The sequence below is a fragment of the Pseudophryne corroboree genome, chromosome 1, assembly GCF_028390025.1.
Source record: "Pseudophryne corroboree isolate aPseCor3 chromosome 1, aPseCor3.hap2, whole genome shotgun sequence".
NCBI classification, from domain to species: domain Eukaryota; kingdom Metazoa; phylum Chordata; class Amphibia; order Anura; family Myobatrachidae; genus Pseudophryne; species Pseudophryne corroboree.
In genome coordinates this window covers 1200972083-1200987277 of record NC_086444.1, presented here as the reverse complement: position 1 = coordinate 1200987277, position 15195 = coordinate 1200972083, and the positions used below count along the sequence as shown (strand labels likewise).

The following is a 15195-nucleotide window of genomic DNA, read 5'->3' as shown; positions in this document are numbered from 1 at the left end:
CCTCGCCGTTACCTCAAATCAGCCTTGCCAGCTACTCCCCAGGACAGGGAGGTAGTGCTGGCGGCAATTCACAAGCTGTACCTCCAGCAGGTGATAATAAAAGTTCCCCTCCTTCAACAGGGACGGGGTTACTATTCCACAATGTTTGTGGTACCGAAACCAGACGGTTCGGTGAGACCCATTCTAAATTTGAAATCCTTGAACACTTATATAAGGAAGTTCAAGTTCAAAATGGAATCGCTCAGGGCGGTTATTGCAAGCCTGGAAGAGGGGGATTACATGGTATCACTGGACATCAAGGATGCTTACCTGCATGTCCCCATTTACCCACCTCACCAGGTGTACCTCCGTTTTGTGGTACAGGACTGCCATTACCAATTCCAGACGTTGCCGTTTGGTCTGTCCACGGCACCGAGGGTATTTACCAAAGTAATGGCCGAAATGATGATACTCCTTCGAAAGAAGGGAGTTATAATTATCCCGTACTTGGACGATCTCCTGATAAAGGCGAGGTCCAGGGAGCACTTGTTGGTCGGAGTAGCACTATCTCAGGAAGTGCTACAACAGCACGGCTGGATTCTGAATATTCCAAAGTCGCAGCTGGTTCCTACGACGCGTCTGCTGTTCCTGGGTATGATTCTGGACACAGAACAGAAGAAGGTGTTTCTCCCGGAGGAGAAGGCCAAGGAGTTATCATCTCTGGTCAGAGAACTCCTGAAACCAAAACAGGTGTCGGTGCATCACTGCACGCGAGTCCTGGGAAAGATGGTAGCTTCTTACGAGGCAATTCCATTCGGCAGGTTCCATGCAAGGATCTTTCAGTGGGATCTGTTAGACAAGTGGTCCGGATCGCATCTTCAGATGCATCGGCTGATCACCCTGTCCCCGAGGGCCAGGGTGTCTATGCTGTGGTGGCTGCAGAGTGCTCATCTTCTCGAGGGCCGCAGATTCGGCATACAGGACTGGGTCCTGGTGACCACGGATGCAAGCCTCCGAGGTTGGGGGGCAGTCACTCAGGGAAGAAACTTCCAAGGACAATGGTCGAGTCAGGAGGCTTCCCTACACATAAATATTCTGGAACTAAGGGCCATTTACAATGCCCTAAGTCAGGCAAGACCCCTGCTTCAAAACCAGCCGGTGCTGATTCAGTCAGACAACATCACGGCGGTCGCCCATGTAAACCGACAGGGCGGCACAAGAAGCAGGATGGTAATGGCAGAAGCCACAAGGATTCTCCGATGGGCGGAAAATCACGTGATAGCACTGTCAGCAGTGTTCATTCCGGGAGTGGACAACTGGGAAGCAGACTTCCTCAGCAGGCACGACCTCCACCCGGGAGAGTGGGGACTAAGTCTTCCAGCTGATTGTAAATCGTTGGGAAAGGCCACAGGTGGACATGATGGCGTCCCGCCTCAACAAAAAGCTAAAAAGATATTGCGCCAGGTCAAGGGACCCTCAGGCGATAGCTGTGGACGCTCTAGTGACACCGTGGGTGTACCAGTCGGTTTATGTGTTCCCTCCTCTTCCTCTCATACCAAAGGTGCTGAGGATAATAAGAAAGAGAGGAGTAAGAACTATACTTATCATTCCGGATTGGCCAAGACGGACTTGGTACCCGGAACTACAAGAAATGATCTCAGAGGACCCTTGGCCTCTGCCTCTCAGACATGACCTGCTACAGCAGGGGCCCTGTCTGTTCCAAGACTTACCGCGGCTGCGTTTGACGGCATGGCGGTTGAACGCCGGATCCTGATGGAAAAGGGCATTCCGGTTGAAGTCATTCCTATGCTGATAAAAGCTAGGAAGGATGTGACGGCAAAACATTATCACCGCATATGGCGAAAATATGTTGCTTGGTGCGAGGCTATGAAGGCCCCCACAGAAGAATTTCAGCTGGGTCGATTTCTGCACTTCCTACAGTCAGGAGTGACTATGGACCTAAAATTGGGATCCATTAAAGTCCAGATTTCGGCCCTATCTATTTTCTTTCAAAAAGAACTGGCTTCACTGCCTGAAGTTCAGACGTTTGTTAAGGGAGTGCTGCATATTCAGCCCCCTTTTGTGCCCCCAGTGGCACCTTGGGATCTCAACGTTGTGTTGGATTTCCTAAAATCACATTGGTTTGAGCCACTTCAGACCGTGGAATTAAAATATCTCACGTGGAAAGTGGTCACGCTTTTGGCCTTGGCTTCGGCTAGGCGGGTGTCAGAATTGGCGGCTTTGTCCTGTAAAAGCCCCTATCTGATTTTCCATATGGACAGAGCAGAATTGAGGACTCGTCCCCAATTTCTCCCTGAGGTGGTGTAATCGTTTCATTTGTACCAACCTATTGTGGTGCCTGCGGCTACTCGGGACTTGGAGGCTTCCAAGTTGCTGGACGTAGTCCGGGCCCTGAAAATCTATGTTTCCAGGACGGCTAGAGTCAGAAAGACTGACTCGCTGTTTATCCTGCATGCACCCAACAAGCTGGGTGCTCCTGCTTCTAAGCAGACTATTGCTCGCTGGATCTGCTCCACGATTCAACTTGCACATTCTGCGGCTGGACTGCCGCATCCTAAATCAGTAAAAGCCCATTCCACGAGGAAGGTGGGCTCTTCTTGGGCGGCTGCCCGAGGAGTCTCGGCTTTACAACTTTGCCGAGCTGCTACCTGGTCGGGATCAAACACGTTTGCAAAATTCTACAAGTTTGATACCCTGGCTGAGGAGGACCTTGAGTTTGCTCATTCGGTGCTGCAGAGTCATCCGCACTCTCCCGCCCGTTTGGGAGCTTTGGTATAATCCCGTGGTCCTTACGGAGTTCCCAGCATCCACTCGGACGTCAGAGAAAATAAGAATTTACTCACCGGTAATTCTATTTCTTGTAGTCCGTAGTGGATGCTGGGTGCCCGTCCCAAGTGCGGATTGTCTGCAATACTTGTAAATAGTTATTGCCTAACTAAAGGGTTATTGTTGTGAGCCATCTGTTCAGTGAGGCTCAGTTGTTATTCATACTGTGAACTGGGTATAGTTATCACGAGTTGTACGGTGTGATTGGTGTGGCTGGTATGAGTCTTACCCGGGATTCCAAATCCTTTCCTTGTTGTGTCAGCTCTTCCGGGCACAGTTTCCCTAACTGAGGTCTGGAGGAGGGTCATAGAGGGAGGAGCCAGTGCACACCAGTAGTCCTAATTCTTTCTTAGAGTGCCCAGTCTCCTGCGGAGCCCGTCTATTCCCCATGGTCCTTACGGAGTTCCCAGCATCCACTACGGACTACGAGAAATAGAATTACCGGTGAGTAAATTCTTATTTTCTCCTAGTCTGTAGAGGATGCTGGGCGCCCATCCCAGTGCGTACTGTTACTTGCAGTTGTATTGTTGGTTTTTGTTTTCGGTTACACGACGGTTGTGTATCGGTAATGTTCAGCTTGTTGCTGTTTTTTCGTTCATACTGTTATCTGGTATTCCTGCTAATCCGGTTGTACAGTGTGTTTGTGGTGTGAGCTGGTATGTATCTCACGCTTAGTTTAACAAAAATCCTTTTCCTCGAAATGTCCGTCTCCCCTGGGCACAGTTCCTATAACTGAGGTCTGGAGGAGGGGCATAGAGGGAGGAGCCAGTTCACACCCAGTAAAAGTTTTATAGTGTGCCCATGTCTCCTGCGGATCCTGTCTATACTCCATGGTCCTTTTGGAGTCCCCAGCATCCTCTACGGACTAGGAGAAAAGGATTTACCGGTAGGTATTAAAATCCTATTTTTAACTCCATACATGTGATAGGAGCTGTGTGACTGAGTGTGTCCCATTAGGGGTTTCTGGAGGTTTGGAGATTTTTCTTTTGCTTCACTCCTGTTTGTAGGTTTCATATTAATCCCCTAGGGTGCAGCTCCCAGCCATTCTATACACACATGTATACCGTGTATTTGTCAGGAATGTAAGGCCCATTTGGTTGGTGCGGTTACATTCTCTGCTCTATAAGCATTGCAAGAAGCAGCTCTGAAGCTATGGAGGATACTGCTAGAAACAGCCTGCTGGCCTCACAATACTAGAGGTGCAGAACCCTGTTATGGAGACAGAAGTCTGTATCAGTCAGATGTCGTCCCTTATAAATGTGCCGAGCACGGAGCTGTAATCCATGTGCTGGAATGGTCTCAGGATCCTGGCACTCAGAAGACCCCACAGCCCTCCCCCTAACTCTCCCCGCTTAGTGCCTATCCCTAACCCTGCCTCCCCGCAGCCTTACCCTGTTGCGGCTGACTGCACCCTAAATGCCGGTGTGCTGACCATATCCCCATGGGGTGTGGTATGTTGGGTAGATTAGATTTAGGTCGACAGTGTCTAAGTTGACCACAGTTGGTCGACAGTAAGTAGGTTGAAATGGTTTCTAGGTTGACAGGGACTCTAGGTCGACATGAGGTTATTTTTTACTTTTTTTGGTGTCGTTTCTGCGTACAATGACCGGGAACCCCAATTTGTGCACCATGTTCCCTCACAGCTTCGGGCAAGGGGCCTCGCTCCTCTACTGCTGCGCTCGGCACAGATTACCGTTCCCAGTTGTAGTCCACGTGGATCGTAAAGTATGAAAAAGTAAAAAAAAAATTAAAAAAATACATGAAAAACTCATGTCAACCTTTTGTCATGTTACTTACTGTCGACCTAAAGACCCATGTCCTTCTTCTGCAGATGTACTACTGTGTCTCACCAGTATGGAACTTTTCTGTCCTGAGGAACTGTGTTAATACCCGGCGCTGTCCCTGTGTGTGACATCTCTATTGGGTGGTATTACATTTTTATTGTTGAGTATGTAACCTGAAATAGCGCGTGAGGGGAACTATCATATGCATAAGCTTTAAATGAGAAGAAAGGTAAATTATCCATGATGTGCTCCCCGGTAGCAGTTTCGGGTGTACTGCACATGATGTAGGTGAATTTCCTGTACTTTGGGGATCATTCTGACCCGTTCGCTCGCTGCGTTTTAACGCAGCAGCGCGAACGGGTCCCTGCTGCGCATGCGCTGGGGCCGTAGTGCGCAGGGGAAGGCCGTAGCAGGGATGCGATCGCCTCTGCCTGATTGATAGGCAGAGGCGATCGCTGGGCGGGAGGGGGCGGAACGGCGGCGTTTGGCCACCGTTTCGTGGGTTTGGTCCGGCCAACGCAGGCGTGGCCGGGCCGAACGGGGGCGGGCCGCAGCGACTGCGTGACGTCGCTGCGGGGCGAGGAGAAGCTCCCGGCTAGCACGCTAAAGCTGCGCTGGTCGGGAGCTACTCTTGAAGTGCAAAGGCATCGCCGCTGTGCGATGCCTTGTCACTTCTGCAAGGGGGGGCGGACTGACTTGCGGTGCGGACTAGCCCTGTGCTGGGCGTCCCCCCGCATGTCAGGGAAGAAGATCGTAGCAGTGCTAAATTTAGCACAGCTACGATCAACTCGGAATGACCCCCTTTGAGCAGCACACCACAGGAGCTAACAGACAGTCGTTGTGAAATGGCATTGTGCAATCCCCCATGATGATCCTAGCAAAATTGTTGTATGGGGCACGTTGGTAATTGCAGAAGAAAAAGCTGTTGTCCCAAGTGTGCAGTCCAGGGATCCGGATGGCTGAATCTCCGCTTTTGTGGCCCCTTCATCGTGTAGTCCGGACATTGATCCCCAGTGGCAGGATCTTCACACGTGTGGCCGTTCTATACTTCCTGTGCCTCTTATATGGTATAATAATGCTCCTGGGGGAACGCATACTGAGTAACGCTTCTCCTTCCTTACCAGCTTTGGCAACATGATGAGCAAGGAGAAGAGAGATCTGGTCAGCAAAGAAGACCTGGCCAGGGCAACACTGATCACCATAACCAACAACATTGGTTCCTTAGCCCGGATGTGTGCATTAAACGAGGTAGGTCTTGTATTGGCTGACAGGGCGTGATAATGGCGTCACAGATGAGGCCTCAGTACATCACGCCAGGCGAGATGCTAGGCGCGGGTGAGCTAGCAGTTCTCTGGCAGCTCTGCTAACGTTGAGCGTCCTTTTTTGTTTTTGCCAAATATGTGTCTTTTCTTTTTCATCCACTAGGGGTCACTGGAGTACTCTTGGGATATGGGCGGCGTAGCAGAACAAAGGCACTGAATATTTAAATTTAGAACTCTCCACCCCTCCATATCCCTAGAGTACCTCAGTGTACGAACCCAGTGTTTTTTCTGTGCTCAAAGCACTAACATCGGCTTGTGGGATTCCCACACTTGGATGGAAGATTTATTAATTTTTCATTTTGATTTTTTTTTTAATTTTACACTTAGCACATCCCTTCCCAGTTTCTGGAAAAACATGGGTCCGGGATGGTGCCGCTGCAAGGCAGCGCATGGCGTGTCGGTCCTCACAAAGAGCACCCTCACAGCCACAGGCAGCCCACTGTCTCCTGCAACAGCTGGACGGAGCTTACAGAAAGAAGCCCCGTCACAGCCAGGAAGAAATGATCAAAGAGCTGGACGGAGCTTACATAAAGAAGCCCCGTCACAGCCAGCAAGAAGTTATCAAAGACGAGCTGGACGGAGCTTACAGAAGAAGCCCCGTCACAGCCAGGAACAAGCTGAACGGAGCTTACAGAAAGAAGCCCCGTCGCAGCCAGGAACAAGATGACTTGAAAGCTGGACGGAGCTTACACAGAGAAGCCCCGTCGCAGCCTTGAATAGGAGGAAGGTAAGCTGGGGAACGGGGCGGTCAGCGCAGGCTGCCGCCCCGCTAGGTGGGTCACAGTGAATGCCGCTTCCACGCACCGCCCGCCACAGCGCCCAGCCGCTACGTCTGAGACTCGCTCCAGACGGCAGCGCTACGTCCGCCCGTCCCAGCCGCTCCGTCCGGCCGACAACATCCTCCCGCAGACGCTCACTAACAGCGTTAACAGGGTGACAACCGGGCCGCTGCTCCGTCCGACCGCCCAGCACCGCAGATGCCAGCCTCCCTGCAAGCCTCCCTGCAAGTCTTCCCGGCTGTTCCTGAGAAGACACAGTGTTACAGGGGGGAAGGGGGGCGGTGGAATCGGGCGACTCACTGCTGAACGGGTATGTAAAATACATATATAAACAGCAGTTATATATGCAGCCAGAGGTGACAGTAAATAATGCAGACATGTATTATAACCTGTCCTGTGATATCAGAATATTAATGATTATCATGTATAATAGGCTATTGAGCCTATATATATTAATATCTGTGATGATCACTGTATAATAGGCTATTGAGCCTATATTAATGTATGTGATTATCACTGTATAATAGGCTATTGAGCCTATATATTAATATCTGTAATTATCAAATAGGCTATTGAGCCTATATTAATGCTGTATAATAGCCTATTGAGCATATATATATTAATGTCTGTAATTATCATAGGCTATTGAGCCTATATATATATATATATATATATATATATATATATATATATATATTTATTCATAGAGCATGTGTTGTACCCATACTGTGATTATACTGTAGAAGAGGCTATATTAACACTGAACAATTGTAACTTGTTCAGGTGATTATCACAGTCAGCATGGCAAAGGGGCCATTTTAACATGCTTCCTGTTGTTTTTCCAGTTTGTAATTCTGGAACATTCCTGCCCTACATCTCTAAGCCACCAGAGGCGCAGGGGTGTTAGTGGGAATTTGGTTCGGGTTTCACATGCCCATGTGAATTGCTTTTCACATAAAGAATACTCTGGTTTCTCTTCAGATCGAATAAAGCTTTCGCTTTTTACTACAGATTTCCGTTGAGAGAAACAACCATGAGTTTCATATAAATATGCTTTTCAGCAATAAAATATATATATGATAATAACTTCAATAAGTCGTGCAAGTGTCTGTCCGTTGGCTATTGTGGTGTCTGTCTGCATAGCGAGTAAGGCTCTAGCGCAGACTAAAAATTGCATTGGCAATTCAAATTAAAAGAGCGGTAACGGAGTCTCGGAAGTTACTCCACCAGCACTAACGAAGGACAGTCTTTCCAAAGGGCCAATTTCCCTTTGGGTACCAGGGTGTTTATTTAACTGGTCTTATAATTTAATGCACGATTCTATGTCAAATCTCACACCGATAACTACGAGTGAGAAGGGTACATTAGTCCAGCACTCAGATAGTGCGGCCCAGTGAGTCAATGTCTACGTTTTTACAGAGACTAAGTAGACTCTAACCACTATTTAATCGTTTCCAAAATGACGCGATCCGCCATTGGTAAATGCGTCTGTGTCAAACATTATAAAGACCCAAGATACATTTGGGTCACTAGACTATGTATGGAAACAATAAACTGTTAAAAGAAGCTGCAGAGTATATCTGTAAAGCTTCTGCTAACGCCGGTTACTTCGATTCTCACTTTTCATCGTCGCTAGTTTAAGCGCGACAAGGCCAGAGCTTGTTTGGTCCTAAATTTGATATTCAGCCATTACCGCATCCAGTATCAAAACGGAAATACTTGTGCCGGCGTTTAATCCCTTTAGACTTCAGTTTTTTCAAGGCGGTGGTACAAAACAGTCACGCCTTGTAACGACAGGACGCTACAGTCAGCAAGCCAGTGGCTTGATGACCTCTTAGGCCATCTCCATTTTCCAATGTGGAAGCGCGTCTTTACACGTTACATTTGCGGGGTTTCCAGACATCAACTCATGGATGTCTCAGCTATTTACAGATTAAAGGATAAGACTGCCTCTGTCGAACGGTTTGGCAGGTTGCCATTTAGTCTCTGCTAGTTTTCAGCTGTCTTTATAACCAGGCAGTAGTACACCAACAGAGTCAGGGTTACTTATTCCCCTCTGTTTGGGGTAACAAAACCAGACAGCTCCGTCGCAGTCTCAATCAGCAAGTCACTTAATGCAGTTTGAAAATGGATTTTCTGCGGTTAGTATTTGCCTATTGGAGCCACAAAATTGCATAATTTCACTTGATCTTCACAATGCGTATTTACCCATTCCGGTTTGGTCATCACAGGTTCTAGCGTTTGCAAAACGCCACAACCATTAACCATTTCAGGTCTACCATTTGGCTTCTTGTCAACGCCTCGGGTATTTACCAAAGTGATGTTGGTGATGATGGCTCATCTCAGAGACCTGCCAGTGACAATCGTTCCATACTTAGACGATCTGCTCATAAGAACTCTGTCTCAACAAAGTTCCTTTAACTTGCGCTACTAATGTATACTGCGGTGGCAGATCAAGTTCAAAAATAATCGCATCTAATTCCGTCTAAACGACGTCAATTCCTAGGTAAGATTATAAATACGGTAAATCGAAGACATTTACCTACTACACCAGCAAGAACAAATGTACATCTAGTAATTAGTGCAAAACACGCACACTAGCGGTACATTGCTGTATTCGCCTGTTAAGAATAATGATGTGTTTCAAAGCGATTTAGTTCGCCGGCCTTCACTCGCGTTTCCCACAGAGGGGCGAGGGTGTATATAATCTGGACGAGAGTCTCAGAGGTTCAGGAGTTGTAGTTAAAAAAGATCAGCGACAGAGGTTCTGAAACGGATCACGACAGATTGCTGTCGATAAATGTCCTGGAACTCCGTGCATTTTACAATGCACTACATGCTTCGCTTTCAGTCTGACCAACAGTCAGACAACGCAACGGGAGTTGCATACACAACAACCAGGGAGAACCAAGAAGCCGCATGGCAATGCGGCAGGTAACTCGAATCCTCAATTGCCCAGAACACCATTATGTGATAATGTCAACGGGGTTCATTCCGTGAGTGGACATCTGTTAGATAGATGATCTCACCCGTCAGGATTTAGATCCTGAAAACTGGACATTAAATCCAGAGGTGTTTCATATGTGAGTCCACAGAAGGGGGTTACCCTCAGGTATACATGATGGCATCTCGCCACAATTACAAAAGCTCAGTATGTGTACAAAACAACAGATCACAAGGGCAGTGGCGGTGGAGTCTCTCACATTCGTGTGGTCATTCAGCATCGTGTATCTGGCTCCACCATTTTCCGCTGCTCTCTCCGTTGCCAAAACGGATCATAAGACAGTTCGTCACAGTCATACTAGTGATATCTCATGGGTTTCGGAGAGCTTGCTTCTCGAATCTCCAAGGAATACTTGCACACGATCTTGGCCCGCTCATAATACGTCCAGCCTGTTACAACAGGGAACGTTCTTTTACCCATAGTTACCTATGTACCTATTACCTATGTACCGCAGCTGCGGTTGACGGGGTGAGGGTTCAGACCGCCCTCTTAAGAAAAGAAATAGGGCATTACAGTATTATACCAACCATGTTACGAGCTAGTAAGCCGCTTAAGGCAGCTCATTATTACAAAATTTGGTGTGCTTACATAGGTGGTAAAGCTCGGAAGTTTCCGACATCATCCTTCAAGTTACCCGTATTCTGTTAAACGGGGTGGGATGGAAAACTGCGTTTATCTGCACTGAGGGTGCAGGTATCTGTGTGGTCAACTTATTTTCAAAGACGTTTGACTCTATTGCGTCTGTACACACCTTTCTACAAGGTGTCATCAAAGTGCAGCCTCCATTTATCCCACCTACAGCGCCAGGTGACTTGAGGTTGGGTTCAGATTTCTTACAGTTTTCATATTTTGAACCCTTACAATAAATGGGGATTAAGAAGACATTTTTCTTCTAGCCTTAGCTTCGGCAAGGGTTTTGTTTTCATATTTGGGTGCCTTGTATTCCAAGCCACCGTATTTGAGTTTTCTCATGACAAAGCAGATCTTCGGACGAATTCCGCTTTCTTATTCTTCACATCAATAAACCAATAGTGGTTCCTGTGTTGACAGCACATTCTAGAATTCTGAATGTGGTACACGCATTACGCGTTTATATATGTTCCGAACGTCTACAGTACGTGATACGGATACGTTGTTTGTTCTCTATAATGCTGCCAACTGGGGTTAGCCAGTTTCTCAGCAGACATTATCCAGTGGGATAATAATGACTACAAGTCATGCTTACTTTAAGGCTAAGTTACAATCGCCTACGTCAGTAATAGCTCATCCCACAGGTTCTGTGGGAATGTCAGACCCAGCGGGTCGTGGAGCGTCTACGACGCGGCTACATAGCCTTCAGTGCACCACGTTTGTGCACGTTTACACGTTATGAATGGTTGCGGCATCAGCATCTAGCTTTGGCTGCCTACTGTTACAAGTGTCCAACAGCTCTCCCGCCCACGAGGGAAGCTTTGGTACGTCCCAAGAGTACTCCAGTGACCCCTAGTGGATGAAAAAGAAAATAGGATTTTGGTACTTACCAGGTAAATCCTTTTCTTTGAATCCATAGGGGGCACTGGACGCCCACCCAGAGCAGTTTTACCTGGGTTGTTTTAAGCTCAGAGGAGCTTAGGGTAACACGTTTTACCTGGTTTGTATTAAGCTCAAAGGAGCTTATGGTAACACATTTTAACCGATTGGTTCAAACTATAAAGGTCTATCGGTTATGCTGTCAACTGTTTAGTTGACACTAACGTTATGGGTCAACTTTGTTGTTGTCCGTTATGTTATAGGAATTCTCCATTGTCAACCTCTCTATAGTAGTTCGCTCAGTAAAAACACTGGGTTCGTACACTGAGGTACTCTAGGGATATGGAGGGGTGGAGAGTTCTAAATTTAAATATTCAGTGCCTTTGTTCTGCTACGCCGCCCATATCCCAAGAGTACTCCAGTGCCCCCTATGGATTCAAAGAAAAGGATTTACCTGGTAAGTACCAAAATCCTATTATTTGCATCGCTATGAGGATAAGACGCACAGGCAGACTCTGCTGATCAAAATGATTTGCGGCATGCCTATATTCTGTGTGCATCTGTGCCTGTATCTGCATGCGTACCTTACAGTGTCACTGTTTTTTTTTTTCTGGAAAACACTGTAACGTAGCATTTCATATGCAGATACAGCCGCAGTTGCACACAGAATATAGATATTTTCACCAGCAGAGTCTGCTTGTGTGTCTTATTCTTATGGAGGCAACATGTAAGGAGTCCAATAAGCTGGACACCTTTTACTTGTAAAGACACCGCATTGTAAATCTGAGATCACCAGCAGAGTAAGACTGGAGCGTCCGGTCTCCATCACTGCAGTATATTTTATTTGTCCCCTGATCGATGGCAGGTTACCAGGCTAACACCTACCAGCAGCTCCGTCGTCTTCCCTACAATGTATTTTGCAGCTGCATGTGTTGTTGGTAGTGCATGCTGGGGCTTGTGGTCTAATAAAGGCTACGTCATTACAAGGTCTGTCTTCTGGCTGATGCCCTAGTTGACTCTGAGCTCTCAGCTTCTTTACAGTGCTGCCTTGTAGCATCTAAGTCAAGCAGCATTGTACAGGGCTATGAGAGAACAGAGGTCCCTCGTCTTTTCCTGCGCCCTCTAGTGACCAGACACTGCTATGTCAGGCTTGTATGGCTGTCGCGAATGCAAAGTACTTCTCTTACCATAATACAAATACTACATACCGCCTGTTTGTCCATGCACAGATGAAGCCTAGGCAGCACAGCCGATATCATGGTTCATTCTCTGAGTCTGTTTGCGAGGCTGCATTCCTAGTCTAAATGATAAGGATGAGGTGATAATGGTTTGCTGTATCTCCTAACCATCAGAGAAACGTGTTATCTATATACACCGTGACACTTTCCTTTTGCTTCTAACAGAACATTAACCGAGTGGTGTTTGTGGGCAACTTCCTGCGGATTAATACCATTTCCATGAAGCTCCTGGCTTATGCGCTGGAGTATTGGTCTAAGGGTCAGCTGAAAGCCCTCTTCATGGAGCATGAGGTAAGATGTTAGGGCCCCCCGAACCCGGCATGTGAGATGTGAGCCTGGGGTAAGGGTGGGACAAGAGACTGTGGGTGAAAAGAGTGGAGCAGTGAGCCAGTGTAGAAGTTGCCCATAGCAACCACTTAGCTTTTGAAGTAACATTTATCAGGTGCATTATATAAAATTAAATGTAGCTGCTTATGGTTGCCATGGGTATCTTCTCCGCTGGCTCACTTCTCCACTCTTTTCACCGCTTCATACATCTACCCCTTTGTGTCACTAGTCCTGTTTATTGTCTTATGTCACCAAGCTAACATTCCCTGGTGACCTCATTTACTAACACCGTACATAAACCATTGTACTGAGCACTGTTCTCTCCTCTCCTCTGTAGGGCTACTTTGGAGCGGTTGGTGCACTGCTGGAGTTAGTGACCACAGCGCCCGCTGAAGCCATATAAAATAACATCCATTCTGTGCCAAAGGTTTGGTGAAGAAGCCTATAGCTAATGTTCCAGTTGTGTATGTATATGTGTGTGTGTGTGTATATATATATATATATATATATAATGTGTATGTAGGTCAGTGCACAGCAGGGCACAGTGTGAATATAAACCTTGCGTGTATATATTTATTTTCCTTTGCGGAGCCACCTAGAGACTGATACTGAACCTTGATCTCTACCTCTATGCAATTTCTGCCCTTGGCGTGTGTGTCGCTGTACAGGGTCATCACTGTATACGGGGAAACTGCTGAACGACCTCTGAGGGGTTTATAGAGGGAATCCAGTGCCACTTACATAGTTTGCCATGTTTGAATGTTTATATATTGTATAAGGTTTGTATGTTTTCATGGCTCTTCTAGAGACCGAAGTCTCTACGATGCCAGTATTTTATTTTTACCATTTGCTCATTCTGTTGCAGAACCCAAAGTGTCCATTGTATGCATGTATTATATTGTGGTGTTTTTTTTTGTATATACTGTATATTTTGGTCCTCGTCGGCCATACCAATATTTACTAGTGACATAATGCAGTGTGAGGCAGCGAGTGCCTCATGCCTCTGCAATCTCAGTAGTTGAATATTGTTGTGTGCAGGTGTCACGTGCTCGTTACTGTCTATGGGAGGATGACACGGAGTCTCGCCATACATTGTGCCGTGTGCACCCTACAGGAGCCATAATACCACCTGGAGGTGGTGGTAATGTGCATCCGTCTAAAGCCGTTATACCGGTGCCATATTGTGCCCCGTCATACACCAGGGACCTTCCTGTGGGGCACAGGGGAGTCTGCCATAGCGTATACTGAAACCATATTGGTGTGCAGCCGATCGGTTCACTCCCCAATACCGGTAACCTGCATCTATGGTTCCATCCCACAGATGGTCAGCTGCCTCTGTGTGTAGGTGATGGGTACACATCACAAAGCGCATTGGCAGGCGATAGTAAATACTTGACATCCTGTCCTAGAGGATGTATGCTGTATTACCTGATTAAAGTAGTGCGATGACCTTATGTAATTGTATGAACCTTTTATTTGGGCATTTGCATATTTTGGGAAATGCTGTATGCACTTATCTGTACCAAAGAGAAAAGTACGTTTCCCGTCATTTATTAATATATCCAAGAGGAGGAGCTTTACCAACATGCAGAGATGTGTACAGCGCAGTTCCTGCAAATATTACATTGTCTGTTTTTGTTCTCCTTACTGTATAGGTTGTGTATAGTAGTCTGACATCATTGTGGTGTCGCAGCAAGGGTTCTGTTACCTCTCATCTGTGGATTTGTTATCGGACGATAAGAGTTAATTTCCACCATTGCATTAAAAATAACGATGATTGTATTGGTAGAAGTGCAGCACGTGGAAACTGCGAGGAAGCACCTCCGCAATACGCATGTGTGACCGAGCCTCGAACGCTTACACCTCTTGGGATGCAGGTTGTGTTCTGTCTCTTGTTCTATATAATGTATAGTAGATGTCGCGTTGGCAGCGGAATGGTTTATTAGCCGGGAGATGGACTTGTCTCTTATATGAAGATATATCCTGCGGTAACTATGACCAGCTCGTCCTGTACTTCTAATTACTTTGTCTTTTTATTACTGGACAACCTTATTTTATACATTTATAATAAAATGACAGCTTGTTTCTGAACGCTAATCGCCTCTCTTGTTTCTGTGTATATACTAGTATTAGACGCGTCGCTAGCTGTGGTACCTGGCCTCGGCAGGATTCTTCTCCACCTCTCTTCCTGCCCACTTCCTATCTCTCCGGCTATTCCCCCGTCACTCTCTTCTCTTTCCCGCGAGTCTCTTCCCCCCCCCTCCCTTCCCCCCCTTGTCTTTCTCCGTAACATCACAATTCTTATCTCTCTCATTCCCCCTTTGTCTGACTGTCCCTTTCTCTTGCCCTCCTAATCCTCCGCACATGACGCATACAATATTTCATTTTAGATAGGAAAGAATGGTA

The 15195-nt window shown here is 46.9% G+C and overlaps 1 protein-coding gene and 1 non-coding gene across 3 annotated transcripts in view; both read left to right on the top strand.

Moving 5' to 3' along the window:
- Window positions 1-14886, top strand: part of LOC134930246 (pantothenate kinase 2, mitochondrial-like) — a 34315-nt gene extending 19429 nt beyond the window's left edge. For both annotated transcript variants that reach the window (XM_063925323.1, XM_063925324.1), the window contains exons 5-7: window positions 5735-5858; window positions 12628-12753; window positions 13127-14886. In XM_063925323.1, the coding sequence (XP_063781393.1) occupies window positions 5735-5858; window positions 12628-12753; window positions 13127-13192 (316 nt within the window). In that variant the 3' untranslated portion in view covers window positions 13193-14886. The remainder of the gene's footprint in view (window positions 1-5734; window positions 5859-12627; window positions 12754-13126) is intronic.
- Window positions 7673-7793, top strand: LOC134932365 (U5 spliceosomal RNA). Its single transcript, XR_010179332.1, has one exon. It is a non-coding gene; the product is annotated as a U5 spliceosomal RNA (small nuclear RNA).
- Window positions 14887-15195: the final 309 nt, after the last annotated feature.